Source organism: Umbelopsis ramanniana (genome assembly GCF_025399195.1).
Source record: "Umbelopsis ramanniana AG unplaced genomic scaffold K450scaffold_6, whole genome shotgun sequence".
NCBI classification, from domain to species: domain Eukaryota; kingdom Fungi; phylum Mucoromycota; class Umbelopsidomycetes; order Umbelopsidales; family Umbelopsidaceae; genus Umbelopsis; species Umbelopsis ramanniana.
This window is the reverse complement of record NW_026252092.1, coordinates 160,172-173,386: the sequence shown is the minus strand read 5'-3', so window position 1 is coordinate 173,386 and position 13,215 is coordinate 160,172. Positions and strand designations below refer to the sequence as shown.

Genomic DNA, 13,215 nt, shown 5'->3' with positions numbered 1-13,215 from the left:
TGTTCTTTTTTCTCAATCATCGATTGTACCCATGCGATTTTTTAGGGTGAGACCATGAGGTCATACGACACTTTTTTTATTTGCATGAATTTTGATAGTTATAAAAGGATGAACGCCAGCTTATCGCCATACTGAACGTACGCTTTCTCATCATGATTCTTAGCAAATTGCCCCGTCCAGGACACATTCCCGTTGAAGTCAAACCACTTATCTTCATCGTCAGCGCCGCAGTAACAGGTGAGTAATGCAGGAACATTGACTGGTCCAGCTTGGGTTGCAACTTAATATTTTCTTTGAAGGTGCCCTCTTCGCTTCTGCCCGTAAGCTTGGAACTGACGATTCTCTTCGCAAGAGAAATGCTTAGCATATAAAACTATAACTGAAATCAACGGCTAGGCATGACTTCGTGAAGTAATTTAACTTGCTACTTCCAAGTTACATGTTTATCGAGAGCAGCGATCCTGCATTTCCAAAAGCCACTTTGTAAATAAACTCTTTAAACCTATCTATACTACGTGGATGATAATGTTAGATTAACATGCAATGAACCACGCAGATAGGATATCTGCATCATTTGTCCAGAAAAGACATTGGCAAGATGGAATTGAAATCTTGTACCAAGCGCTGCGTAAGCTAGAAATCCATGGCATCCAACACCACAAGATCAATTACCATGAATGGATTACTCAAAACCCAAGGTACCAAACATTGCTGATCCACCATAGCGATTCCCGTAAGATGCACTTGTATATTTGGCCACGCTGTACAAAGGAAAATGGTGTTATATAAGCCCACTCCGAGTAGGGATCGAGGAATGATGCATATAGCTATGAGAAAAGTGCTTGTAAAATCAGATCTCAATATTCCTCATACTATAGTATTGTAACCCGTGAAGAGAACAAAAGGAAGCTCCTGAGTCGACCACAGTAGCAATAGGAGATTCCCCGTATTACACCCCCCCTCGTGTTGATAGGTGGCTACAACAAAGGCATTTTGTCATCGCTTTCACAAGTACAAAATCAGCCGAAGTTCGAAATTGTGAATACACCATATTATATTATTATAGGACGTGTCGAAAAAGATAAGACTTTAGGACTAGCTAGTATAGCTCTCATACTGCAGGGAAGAATAAAAGGATGTTCTGGATACTGCGAGCATGCGGATGATCCTCACGTGACCTTTCAATATCCAAGTTTTTCTCTCTTTTATGCACCGCGACATTCGGAGTGTGCCTTCTTTTCTCCCAGAAACTCAGCATCTACATGTGATGGCCAAGAAAGGGTCTCCATTTGAAGAATATGACATGCTAGAGCAGATTGGCAATGGCTCCTTTGGATCGGTCCATAGGGCACAGCATAAGATTGATAATCGGATTGTAAGTGTTTGCTCCTTGAGATGCCAAGTATTCGAGCAACTACACTCTAGTATTTGGAACCTCCTGACAGTATCTGAAGCAACTTTTATCAAGCGCTTATCAAATATGTTTGTCATTCATTAGGTTGCTGTCAAAATAATGAAACGAAAATTTAATAGCATATCAGAATGTGTTAGTTTGCGGGAGTTCAAGGTCTTGAAACAGCTCTCGGCACATCCGAACATAGTTCAACTATATGATTCATACCTCAGTCCCAACAAGGAGTTTTATTTCGTCATGGAATACATCAATGGAGGTAACATGTACCAGTTGATTAAATGCAGACGAGACGCTGAGACCGAGTTTGCGAGGTGGGAAATACGAAGTATAGTGTAAGTCAGCTGCCCATTCATTTGTACAGCAGAAAATGGTTGGTGCACCCATCAGAACTCACTCAGTTTCATTCGGTAGCTATCAAATACTTTCTGGTCTGGCGCATGTACATAAATTAGGCATCTTTCATAGAGATATGAAACCAGAAAATATCTTGATTGACAATACCCCAAGCCAAGACGGACAGCACTCCAAAAATATCGTTACTGTTAAGATTGCGGACTTTGGACTAGCTCGTGAAATGAAGAGTCGGCCCCCATATACAGAATATGTGAGCACGAGATGGTATGTCAAGCAATCTGAGTATGCTACCTTCCCTTGATTGAAAGTTTATAACGGTATTATAAATACAGGTACAGAGCTCCAGAGGTCCTGTTGCGATCTAATGCTTACTCCTTTCCCGTCGATCTCTGGGCTGTAGGGGCTATGTTTGCCGAGCTAATTACTTTGCGTCCACTGTTTCCTGGCCAATCTGAGATTGATCAAGTGTTTAGAATTTGTGAGTTACTGGGAAGTCCTAATCCAAGTACAACCTATGTTGGAGGAGTGCAGCGGCGTATGAGCGAAAAGAAAGCGAGCCCAGGGTTCGCTAGAAAGCGATCCGAGTCAATCAAGGTTGAATCTCCAACAATTAGCACATCGTACACCTTACCTGATAATGCAACCCCTGTCGGTGGAGGCGAATGGCGAGAGGGTGTAAAGCTGGCTGCCAAAATTGGATTTCAGTTCCCAAAGGTAGGTGCAGCTTGTTATATTGGATGACATTGGCTTCTTTTTCAAATGCAGACAAGGCTAATAACCATATCACATCAAAGATATCTCCCAAGCCACTCATCTCAGTACTCCCAAATGCTACCCCTAGTATGCTTGATTTATTGGAGCACTTGATGTACTACGATCCTAAACTTCGACTTTCTGCCGAAGCAGCCATGTCACATCCATTTTTTTTGGAAGTAGAGGAAACGGACGAACAAAACTCACCGGAAGGCACAGGAGGATCAAATCAAGAGTCACAAGACCCCGATAACACGTCTCCTGAGAAGAAGGAAGGACGAGGGCTTGAAAGACAAGGTACCAATAGAGGCATAGTCATTACAGACGAAACGCAAGAAGAGAAATTACAACGATCTCATCAGCGATTGGCATTCATAACCGAGAATGACCATTTGATGCGTAGGGGAAAGAAGGAAAAGTCAAGCAATAAGACAGCTTCCACCATACTTGGCAAACGGTCTGAAGGCAACATGGCAACTGCCAACCGCGGCCATGGAAATGCAGATATTACACCACTATCTCTGCAGAAGTCTCCCGTAAAAGCACAATTTGATCTACCCGCCATACCATTATCACCATTTGATTTCTCAGAAGGATGGCCACCTCAGCGGAAAACATCTATTTCCTCATTTACGGATGGCCCCATTTTGACTATAGACCCAGCCAGTGGTACGGTCACGGAAGATTCGATTGTACTTGCTGCATCTATCCATGGACTACTGCAAGACATGATACCACTATCCGACGACAGCCTAATGAAGCAAACACCTCTCAAACATTTGCCATCTCATCGGAGCCATACAGATCGATTTTCAGCTCCATCTTCCTATCAAGAAACCCCGCTACATCCTAATTTGCGACCGAATCGGCGAGCCCTTTCCTCAGAGGATCGCCATCTCCAACAGATGGTTCATGGTGAAGGAAATATTGCAGAAATCCAAGAATGGCGGGATACTGATGTCCGCAATATGGAAACCCAACGTCATCCCTATGGTGAACTACAACATCAAAATGCGTTCTTGCTCACAGCAAAGACAGGGAAGCCGACAGAGTTCAAAAAGCAGAATCAACGACCACATTCTGATATATCGCATAGTGAGATAACGATAGAATCACTTTCTGTCAAGCGATACAGCGACGCAAATACTCCTTTCAAGCTCTCAACAGAAAATATACCACCTCCGCCTCTAGGCGCGCCGCCACCGATGAATAGCTCAGCATCAACACCTTTGAGCTCCGTGACTCGACAAGGAACATTCCGCAAGTTGGTTGGCCGTACAGGCATTCAGTCAGCTCATCGCAATCCAAAGCCTTCGTCTTCAGTCATTCCACGTTCAGCGACATACGAATCATTGCAAACATCTTCCCCTTTCGTAAAAAAGCAAGAAAGAAATCGTATTAGCCACCGGTTTCGTCAGGCAACCTCTCAAGGAGAATCTACAAAGCACCATTCTACGGGTGGAACTTCCGGCTTTTTCAGCTTCAAAAAGTGGTCTCCTGGTGTAGTGAAAGACAGTATTGTACATAATCCTTTGCTAAGACAGGATAATACAAATCCTCTACATGAAGACATCCCATTTCAATCTAAGATATCAACGTTCGACTTGCAAGCACCGCCAATGATGACCCCATCTGCACGACCCTCCGAATATCATTTTCGTCCTCATTCTGTGCCAACGGTAGGGCAACAGCCTTCTCCCTTTGAATTACTGATTGCGGAAGAAATAGAACAGGCATGGGCGCCTCAGTCTCTCCGTTTACCACAAGTCGCCAGCAGTTTACCTCAAGATCATCGCAGATACCTGTGAACTCCAAGAAAGTCTCATTCCCAAAAAGTGCAGTTGTAATCGTTATTGCACGACAGACCTGGCTGTAAAAAAAAAAAAAAGGCAACATAATCAATTCTTGATAAGGAACATAATGTGAAGATTAGCAACATTTGCTTCCAGATATTTTGAACGAGGAGAGTGAATTTGCTAGTAGCTTGTAAATAGACTACAGATACCCTCTCACTGTGATACCGCGAACGATGAGAGAATAGATAAACTGGGTTCGTCACTTCTTCCTGTGATGAAGTGAAACATCCTTTTTTTTTTTTTAATTGTTTGTATTCTATGAAAAAATGTTGACAAGCAAGAGCTGATTCAACCTTTGCAGTTTCATCCACAGTTGATGACTATATTGAAAACACCACTCGCATATATTACAAGTGTTCAGAACATGACGCTGAGAGCGCCGACTTTTTGTCTGGAACAATGCAAAGTTGCCCTGGCTCTCATATCCAAATCGGTATTGAACTCCTGGATGGACTTCAGCCTGAAACCCCATAACGAACCTTGATAGCAAGGAGAATGCCATCAGTGCAGGTCCAATCTGGATATGACTAAATGCCTCCAAAGCATAACCATGGATTTACAAGAGGTCGTATTGGGAGCGCATATCATATCACTACCATTGTATGTTGCCTCCATGCCTATAAAGAAGTGATGACATGGCCAATTTCTGCGTTTTTTACTTGCATTCAAAACAGCGCAAGAGAAATTCAAGACGAAATCATGCCTTAATGACGATGGGTCAATTTATTGCTGGTGATTTAGTTTTGCCAAGTGCTTCCATGCAGTTCATTGCGCTTGATGTACACGGAAACATACTTATTACCTGCTTTCAGCCGTGATTACAACTGTTATATGAATGGATATAACTACACAGATGGAGAGGAAACAGTACGCTTTATTCCTCAAATATGTCATATTCATTTACAACAAATACATAATCTGTATATTTGACTCAACCGCAGCACATGCCATTATGAGCTTTACGATACTGTCGCTGACCCCACGGTTGCATAGAAGCACGAAGTGATGGCCACAATCCAAATGGCATTTCCTATTCAGGAGAGAACGAGCTTTCAGCTGATTTAGAGAGTTAACTCGCTGTGTTGTAATTGGTAAAGCGAATATGGATATGTCCTGCTCCTTTGGAATATGGAAATCTTGGTTGCAGAGGATTAACCCCTTCCCCGATAACTTCTAAATCTCCTTCAAGGCACTTCCCCTCCACCGAGCCTTTCACAACTGTGCCCGCATGAACTAAATTTGGTTAAAGAAGTGGGAAAAGTAATGATTTAGATGGATGACCTCTTTCCATTTCATCTGACTCCTTCATTCCTTATTGCTAACATATCACTTACGGCTAAATATCCGCCGAAACCATATATGATTGTCACTTGTTGTCTCCGAGCGTTTTTCTTTCCATTACAGATACCACTACTTTTCTGTTTGTTGTTGCTCTCTTCTCTGCTATACAGATTGATACTCCTTGAGACCTCTCGTCATATTCTTCAATTTTTTTTTCATCACATCACTTCACCGCATTCATGTCTTTAACCCGACGTCAGAGGCAGAGTTCCATCATGTCTGAGAAGTTCGCAATTCTCAATGGTGAACTTGAAAACCATGAGAAAGATCTTGAGTTTCAGCAGTCTCAAATGGAGCATGCAAGTCAACGAGAACAAGCTTATCGTAAACAGCTGCTGCGATACCAAGCAGACCTAGTGAAATTCGAAAAAGATTGTAAAAAGAAATCAAACTCTGGAGTTTGGATAACGGGGTCAGAGCATGAACAACTCTATATGATTCGGGCGAGCATAGAACGAAATATCGAAGATACCAAATCTGCTTTGGAAATTGCTACAGAAACATATCAAACGGAACGAGAAAATCGTATAGCCAATATGCGACGAATAGCAGAAATTAAAATGGCAATGCTGTCTCTTGAAAAGGACATGGCTCGACTCCTGTCCACCATGCGAAAAAACGTTCTAGTCCAATGCATCGACGACATTAGACATAGTCGTTGGAGAAATGTTGAACCATCTCTCAACCGCTTGTACCTATAAAATGTACCTAGTCATAATCATTCATCTGCCTCATCTTTTTGTAAAACAAGAAAAATGTAAACTCAATAAATTTATAACATAAAAGTCACTTTTCCAATGTATCATCAGTGCTGCTGGTTGAAAAAAACTGGGAATTTACATCGATGGTGAATTACCTGCGTTCGAAGAGAGTCAGTCACTTGCAAGTAACATTGAATTCGATCATGGGCAACAGTTCAGCTTGCAGCTATGTCAGTTCTTTTATATTTTTAAAAAACCGTCAAAGATGGAGTTGCGCTACTGCAAATATGCGTACTCATGTTAGACCGCTTTGATTCATTTATATTCACTCGCAATTTCTAGCCCTGCTATTATCCTCAGCGGCTGTCTGTTCCGCATCAAATTCTGAAATACTGATACACAACGGTTAATCTGTATGGTGTGGGTTTCTCAGTGTCGGGAATTCAAACCATGTTAAAAATTGGCAGGTTCACAATTTTTTTTTTTTTTTTTTCTGAAAGCTAAGCGATCATTTCTTACAGCTGCATCAAACATGGTCAAGCTTTGCGTGATTTGCGAAACTGAAAGAGCAGTATTGAAAAGACCAAAGACTGGACAACAAATTTGCCGATCCTGCTTTTACCATGTTTTTGAGACCGAGATCCATCATACCATTGTCGATAACAAATTGTTTAAACCTGGCGATCGGATAGCCATTGGTGCTAGTGGTGGCAAAGGTAAATCACCTTCAAAGCAATCACTGCATGCCAAGAGGTATATAAGAATGAAGTGACTGACAATCAATGATAGATTCAACTGTACTAGCCCACGTCCTCAAGACGTTGAACGAACGATACAACTATGGTCTGGAACTGTACTTGCTTTCGGTCGACGAAGGAATTACAGGCTACCGAGACGACTCCCTGGAAACTGTCAAAAGAAACCAACAACAATATGAGCTTCCTTTGAAGATTGTTTCATACAGTGATTTATATGGGTGGACTATGGACGAAATTGTCAAGGAGGTGGGCTTGAAGAACAATTGTACTTTTTGTGGTGTATTCCGAAGACAAGCTCTCGATCGTGGCTCTGTTATGCTTGGAATCGATCACGTCGTCACTGGACACAATGCAGATGATATAGCGGAGACTGTACTCATGAATAGTAAGTGGCGCCAGCTTCTGAAAAGTGTATTCATGTACTAATCGCCCCATCCAACAGTTCTTCGAGGAGATATTGCAAGACTTGGACGGTGTACAGAAATTATTACAAAAGGAGAAAGCATGGTCCGACGGTCAAAGCCTTTCAAATATACCTATGAAAAAGAAATCGTCATGTATGCTTATTTCAAGAAATTGGATTACTTTTCGACCGAGTGTATCTATTCTCCAAACGCATATCGTGGTTATGCAAGAACATTTTTGAAGGATTTGGAAGCAGTTCGCCCAAGTGCCATTATTGGTATGTATAGATAATTTATCTGCAGATATGGAGAAGGCATTGCAGGAACTTGATGGACTAATATTGGCTGTTGAATTGTATCAGATATTATACACTCTGGTGAAGCTTTTGAAATCAAAACTGGTGTCAAGATGCCAGAGCAGCAGACATGTACTAGATGCGGCTATATCTCATCGAATGAGCTTTGCAAGGCATGTGTGTTACTTGATGGTTTGAACCGTGGTTTGCCACGACTTGGAATCACTAGAGAGCAAAGAACAGTAAGTTTATGGTAGTTTGATGGAAACGCACGCATATCATTTCACTAATACTGGAAAAACTACCTTAGCGGCACGACGAAGCCAAAGAGGTCAAGAAGACCGGCGTGGCACAAATCCAGCATTTTTCTGACATCCAACGTGCCGAAGCAACCCCGCCCATGGCCAATTCCAATATTAAAAAAATAGACATCTCATATTAGATACCTCAGCCAAGAATGTCGTCGACCACTATAGTAAATCACATCATAGATTGTGCAGTAATATGATAATGAAGTGTGCTATTTTTATTGTGATTTTATGGCTGCAAGGGAAACGGAAAGCAAAGTGCTGCGGGCCAGCCTAACCGCATCGCTAATTACAGTCGGTAAGATGGTTAATATTTAAAAGTCGTCAAGGCTCATTTCATTGTCCTTCTTGATGAGCTCTAACATGCCGGGGGGCATAAGGGGCTTCTTAATGGTTTTCGATTGACCATCAACGGTGACCTGCTTTTCTTCAATGATGTAGCGGAAGGGCATGGTGACGGATTCACGTTTGGAAAAGAAGATCTCTGGGTGATCGATGTATGGTATCTCGTCCATTGGAACTGCGCAAAATAACGTTAGTTGGACTTGTCCACGAGATCGATTCTTAATCAGACGTACGGCTTCCTTACTTTTGTCAACAACCACGCGCTTGGTGACGTTCACGGCGGTGTCAGTAGTCATTTGAACTGGTCCCAGGCGTCTGCCTTCGAACCCCAATTTTCTCAACTCCTTGGTGCGATCTAACATCGAGAGTTAATATACTTTCGGTGTACTAGGGGATGCAAAGCAGTGGGTATGAGACGTTACCTTGCGGTGGATCATCGCCGAGAATTCCTCCAAATAAGAAGTATTTAAATTTATCACCATCTTCAGGAGAGAGCTCTTGCTTTCCTTGAGGGTCCAAGAGACAGACGTCCTCCAACTTTATGCCAGGAATGTGCAAAACGTCTTCGGAATGACAGTGAGCGACCTTCAGTTCTTCGGGCATATTGGCCTTGCACTCGTCTGATAGACCAGAAAAGTACAAATTGTCAGCACCAACGTTGGTAAGCATATGTTTATATTCCAATGTACACCATTCGTGCATGCCATCCTCGAGGTGCTCTATAATGAAGGACATTTTTAAGCGCTCAATTACACGTCGAATTCAGAACAAAGTTGTCAAGTCAAATTTAGGCCTAACAAAAAAAAAATTCGGACTGCTTTTTGGCCTCCAACGCAGCATTTCAGGATGGAAGCATCTTTGATTTTTGGAAAAAAGCCCTTTAATCAATTTTTTGTTTTTTAAAAAAAAAAAGCAGCTCTGAACTATGGTAGAGTAAGTAAGGTAAACAATTTACAGTGTGAAACTTTAGTATACAATTAGATTATTTCTAGGACAGTGAAGTCTATGGATCACCAGCCAAAACCTTGTGCTTGTTGTTGTTGCTCCGCTTGTGTTTCTACAGGCAAGTTTGTTAAAAATGGTTGTGATCTGGCGCCTAAAACAAAATTACGAGAGACACGTACCTTTAAATGCAGCCAATCCAATTAAAATTCCAACGACCAAGAACATTAAGCTGATGAAAAACCATATCACACCCCAAGCACGACTCGACATGCAGCCTCCTCCACAGACTTTGGCAAACTTGGAAGCATCCGATTCGTAGGCTTTCCTAAACACCAGGTCATCCAAGATGTCCCAAAGACAATAAAGGCTAGACATAACCCTAGATTAGAAGAGCTTAAATTAGTACGAATTCCAGGAGGTCCTCAGTATCTGATGTTGAAAAAATTAAATGATTTAGTTACCCGATGAACAAGACAAAGTACTTGAGTCCAGCACCGTGAGCCAACCACCATAGGAAGATCATCAAGCCAATGAATACAACGCCGATAGCTCGCGTCAGCCAATTCTTAGCCCACCACAACGTGAAGAGTAAACAGACACCTAGGAAAATACTAGCAATTTTGGATGCCAAGATGTTGAAGCCGCACATGACCAGGATAGCTCCGATTAAGGAGGACCCAAGATATCCAGCAGGCAGGGTACACGCTTGAATGCCACCTCGCTATGCAGAACAAACAAAAAGAAAAAAACAAAGTGTAAGCATTTGTCCTGCCTGAGCATTGCTACACCATGTCTGGAACATTCCATTACGTACCATACGAGTTACACCACCTTCATCTGGGTCGATTTCTATTGAGTCGATTTTGGCGCAGGTACAGCAACCAACAGCAGCATGTGAGAACTCATGTAAGCCCACAGTCAGTAGCTATTGGAAATGAAGGTGTTAAGATAGCGTACACAGAGCTCGATAGGGTGTTTTTAAATGCATACCTTGAAAGGTGCCAGAATGATCTTGGCTATAGGCATATTCCATAGTACCAGAATAGCGGCTATGTAGACACCAATAATGATAAGTATGATTCGCTGGTCGCTAGTAGGAGTAAGTCCTGTTGCTGCCTGATCTGCGACATTCTGGCGAGCCACAAGATAGTGATCGTACTGTGAGTCGGTGGCAACGGGTGGCATACAAAGCGAGAGGGGAAAGAAAAGCAAAAAGCGAAAGGAGGCGAAAACTCGGCGACGGTTTATTATCCAACGACCAAAATAGAAGTCGTAACAAAACAAATCTGCACTAGCCACAAACAATAGTGGCTGGTTGGGCCTCTTGGCAAGAGGTTCCAGTTTCCCTGACAAAAAGTAATCGCTGAGTTGCCCACTGGTTGGCTAATACACGTGGTTGGGATGAGAAGACAAGAGGACACTGACTATTTTCTATGGTCATCGATCAACAGCGCCAACACTCAAGTACTGGTACTTGATTAAAAGAAGACGAAGATGGATCTATCAGATTAATTAGACAGCCCTGCGATAGGGAAAATAAACCGGATGTAGTGACAGCCGGCGGAATAAATAAGCCTGGAGGAGAGCCAATGTTATGCAAAACGGATAGGATGGCAGAAAATTTAAAGGATAGTTTATGAACTGACGTGTATGTACTAAATGCAAAACTAGTAGAGTGAAGGGGGAGTCAAAAAGTGGCATGATCGTTTTAATCGATGTCTGTCAGCGACACCGTCGGATGTCCAATAAATTTTATAAAAATGTGAGCGGCCGGTTTTTTATATTGCAAGTCATCGTTCTCAAATTACTCACATTGTAAGCAGAACTATCGCCGATTCTCGTGCTTACCGTCAACATCTTTCACTCATTCATATCCATCTACAGTGTATTGATCAACAATGAACGCAACTTCCTATGACAATTTGTCCTGGGCTGAAAAGCACTGGTCTGAAATGTACGAAGGCCGCAACGAAATCGTCGTTACCGGAATGGCCGCATTCGTGATGCACGAAGTTGTCTACTTTGCACGCTACCTCCCCTTTTTCATTTGCGATTTCATTCCCGCTTTCCAGAAGTACAAGCTTCAACCGGTAAGTATTCTTCTGTTCCTTACTTACCATGGTCGAACGGGAGGTTATCATCATCTTACCCGTGGACCATTTCGGGGCAGGCCGTATACTAATGGGACCGCCTTTCTTGTTACAGGAAAAGGTCAATGTTAGCGCTGATTACTGGAAGTGCGTCCGCCAAGTCTTGTTCTGCCATTTCTGCTTTGAACTGCCCATGATTTTCTTCTTCCACCCTATGGGTCACTTGTTTGGCATGAAGATTACCGAGGTTCCTTTCCCTAGTTGGTGAGTCTACCCTTCGACGCTGTCAATTATGAATTTTTTTTTTTTTTTTTGCGAACCACCAAACTCATGCTTAAATCACGACTAGGCAAACAATGGCCATCCAAATCTGTGTTTTCTTCTTCTTTGAGGATTTCTGGCATTACTGGGCTCACCGTGCTCTTCACTATGGCCCACTTTACAAGCACATTCACAAGCTTCATCACGACTACTCGGCTCCATTTGGCATGGTGAGTACCAATAGCAATTGAAATATCATAGCTCCCAACATACCCTAACTTATATCTCAGGCCGCTGAATATGCTCATCCTGTCGAAACTATGGTGCTTGGTTTGGGAACTGTTGCTGTGCCTCTTATCTGGCTTATGATTACCAAGGACTTGCACATCATCACCATGTTCGCTTGGATTGTTCTTCGTCTTTTCCAAGCCATTGATGCTCACAGTGGTTACGACTTCCCTTGGTCCCTTCGTCAACTCCTGCCTTTCTGGGCTGGTAGCGAACACCACGATGCTCATCACCAACTGTTCATCACCAACTACTCTAGCTCTTTCAGATGGTGGGATTACATTTTCGGTACTGATATCAAGTACCGAAACCTTCGCAAGCGTCAAGCCTTGGCCAAGGCAAAGGCTGCTAAGGTCAATTAGAACTGACTAGCTACCTATCCCATTTCCTTTTTATTGCATGCCAGGGCCCACTCTCATCCTGACCAGTATATAATTTTGCTTTGTTTCTCTATAGATCGGCTCTTACTTGGCTGTAAAGCTCTTAATAATACATGATATATTTTTATTCATTGACGGTATATGTTGCTAAGGGAGCGCAAATGGATTTGGGTAGGAAGGTGTGCCTTGGGAAGGTCAAGTGATGCATAGGTGCTGGCAAAAAACACTGAAATAGGCATCGTTACCAAGTAACCGCGTGCGTAAACAGATGTGTGCAGCCCATGTTTGTCATCCGCAGCTCACACTTGTGCTAGCCTTTATGTTGTCTTTACGCCATGGTTAACGACTGGTGAGGATATTGGCACGCTATTTGATTCATAGACATACATCTCTCCCTCACATTTGGCCTTGGATATCTGCAATTATGGTACGATGTGGTATGAACCGAAACTTGATTTGGGTACATTTGATTTCGTCTATTTAGAGCTTTGCTTTTGTTTACGATATATCCATTATTCAGCGTCTTGTACGACGGCATGATTGATAATTCATTGCCAAGCTAATCTCTCTATAATCCATGAATAGTCAAACATCCAACCGTGGTTTTCATTCGATGGGCAACGTCTCGATTTCAAATTGGCCGTTTAGACGGCGGCGATATAGGCACAATAGCGGGTGCCCGCCCTGAGTTGAGTTACACAAACATGACACATTGTGACTG

At 42.6% G+C, this 13,215-nt stretch overlaps 6 protein-coding genes across 6 annotated transcripts; 4 read left to right on the top strand and 2 right to left on the bottom strand.

Annotated features, from left to right (window-relative positions):
• Window positions 1-137: 137 nt before the first annotated feature.
• On the top strand, window positions 138-517 carry K450DRAFT_224235 (uncharacterized protein). Its single transcript, XM_051586183.1, has 2 exons — window positions 138-237; window positions 300-517. Exons 1-2 carry the CDS (start codon window positions 153-155, stop codon window positions 362-364), a joined length of 150 nt encoding a protein of 49 aa, XP_051448109.1. The 5' UTR covers window positions 138-152; the 3' UTR covers window positions 365-517.
• A 750-nt stretch (window positions 518-1,267) lies between these two features.
• K450DRAFT_169896 (uncharacterized protein) lies at window positions 1,268-2,694 on the top strand (the record flags this gene model as incomplete). Its single annotated transcript, XM_051584105.1, has 6 exons — window positions 1,268-1,375; window positions 1,499-1,746; window positions 1,826-2,032; window positions 2,101-2,273; window positions 2,427-2,482; window positions 2,563-2,694. Coding segments are annotated over 6 exons (924 nt in total), but the record flags the coding sequence as incomplete, so codon positions are not given.
• Window positions 2,695-5,933: 3,239 nt separating this feature from the next.
• On the top strand, window positions 5,934-6,469 carry K450DRAFT_277591 (uncharacterized protein; the record flags this gene model as incomplete). Its single annotated transcript, XM_051593266.1, has 1 exon — window positions 5,934-6,469. The coding sequence occupies one exon, from the start codon at window positions 5,934-5,936 to the stop codon at window positions 6,417-6,419; it is 486 nt and encodes a 161-aa protein (XP_051448107.1). The 3' UTR covers window positions 6,420-6,469.
• Window positions 6,470-8,317: 1,848 nt separating this feature from the next.
• Window positions 8,318-9,321, bottom strand: K450DRAFT_293653 (uncharacterized protein). Its single transcript, XM_051593596.1, has 3 exons — window positions 8,953-9,321; window positions 8,775-8,885; window positions 8,318-8,705 (listed from the first exon to the last, which is right to left on the bottom strand). The coding sequence occupies exons 1-3, from the start codon at window positions 9,263-9,265 to the stop codon at window positions 8,500-8,502; spliced, it is 630 nt and encodes a 209-aa protein (XP_051448106.1). The 5' UTR covers window positions 9,266-9,321; the 3' UTR covers window positions 8,318-8,499.
• Window positions 9,322-9,385: 64 nt separating this feature from the next.
• On the bottom strand, window positions 9,386-11,082 carry K450DRAFT_224218 (uncharacterized protein). The gene is made up of 4 exons (XM_051586182.1): window positions 10,466-11,082; window positions 10,290-10,400; window positions 9,937-10,196; window positions 9,386-9,854 (listed from the first exon to the last, which is right to left on the bottom strand). Exons 1-4 carry the CDS (start codon window positions 10,658-10,660, stop codon window positions 9,638-9,640), a joined length of 783 nt encoding a protein of 260 aa, XP_051448105.1. The 5' UTR covers window positions 10,661-11,082; the 3' UTR covers window positions 9,386-9,637.
• A 209-nt stretch (window positions 11,083-11,291) lies between these two features.
• Window positions 11,292-12,647, top strand: K450DRAFT_224212 (uncharacterized protein). Its single transcript, XM_051586181.1, has 4 exons — window positions 11,292-11,565; window positions 11,681-11,829; window positions 11,915-12,056; window positions 12,117-12,647. Exons 1-4 carry the CDS (start codon window positions 11,374-11,376, stop codon window positions 12,474-12,476), a joined length of 843 nt encoding a protein of 280 aa, XP_051448104.1. The 5' UTR covers window positions 11,292-11,373; the 3' UTR covers window positions 12,477-12,647.
• The last annotated feature ends 568 nt before the right edge of the window (window positions 12,648-13,215 follow it).

Bases quoted from the DNA above. Each gene is read 5' to 3' on its own strand.
- K450DRAFT_224235 (XM_051586183.1), top strand. From the start codon at position 153: ATGATTCTTAGCAAATTGCCCCGTCCAGGACACATTCCCGTTGAAGTC. The intron at 238-299 runs GTGAGTAATGCA...TTTTCTTTGAAG, and splicing joins CGTCAGCGCCGCAGTAACAG to GTGCCCTCTTCGCTTCTGCC.
- K450DRAFT_293653 (XM_051593596.1), bottom strand. From the start codon at position 9,265: ATGTCCTTCATTATAGAGCACCTCGAGGATGGCATGCACGAATGGTGT. The intron at 8,886-8,952 runs GTAACGTCTCAT...TCTCGATGTTAG, and splicing joins CGGCGATGATCCACCGCAAG to ATCGCACCAAGGAGTTGAGA. The intron at 8,706-8,774 runs GTAAGGAAGCCG...TATTTTGCGCAG, and splicing joins GCGCGTGGTTGTTGACAAAA to TTCCAATGGACGAGATACCA.
- K450DRAFT_224218 (XM_051586182.1), bottom strand. From the start codon at position 10,660: ATGCCACCCGTTGCCACCGACTCACAGTACGATCACTATCTTGTGGCT. The intron at 10,401-10,465 runs GTATGCATTTAA...CATTTCCAATAG, and splicing joins TCATTCTGGCACCTTTCAAG to CTACTGACTGTGGGCTTACA. The intron at 9,855-9,936 runs GTAACTAAATCA...CTTCTAATCTAG, and splicing joins TACTTTGTCTTGTTCATCGG to GGTTATGTCTAGCCTTTATT.
- K450DRAFT_224212 (XM_051586181.1), top strand. From the start codon at position 11,374: ATGAACGCAACTTCCTATGACAATTTGTCCTGGGCTGAAAAGCACTGG. The intron at 11,566-11,680 runs GTAAGTATTCTT...TTCTTGTTACAG, and splicing joins AGAAGTACAAGCTTCAACCG to GAAAAGGTCAATGTTAGCGC. The intron at 11,830-11,914 runs GTGAGTCTACCC...AATCACGACTAG, and splicing joins GAGGTTCCTTTCCCTAGTTG to GCAAACAATGGCCATCCAAA.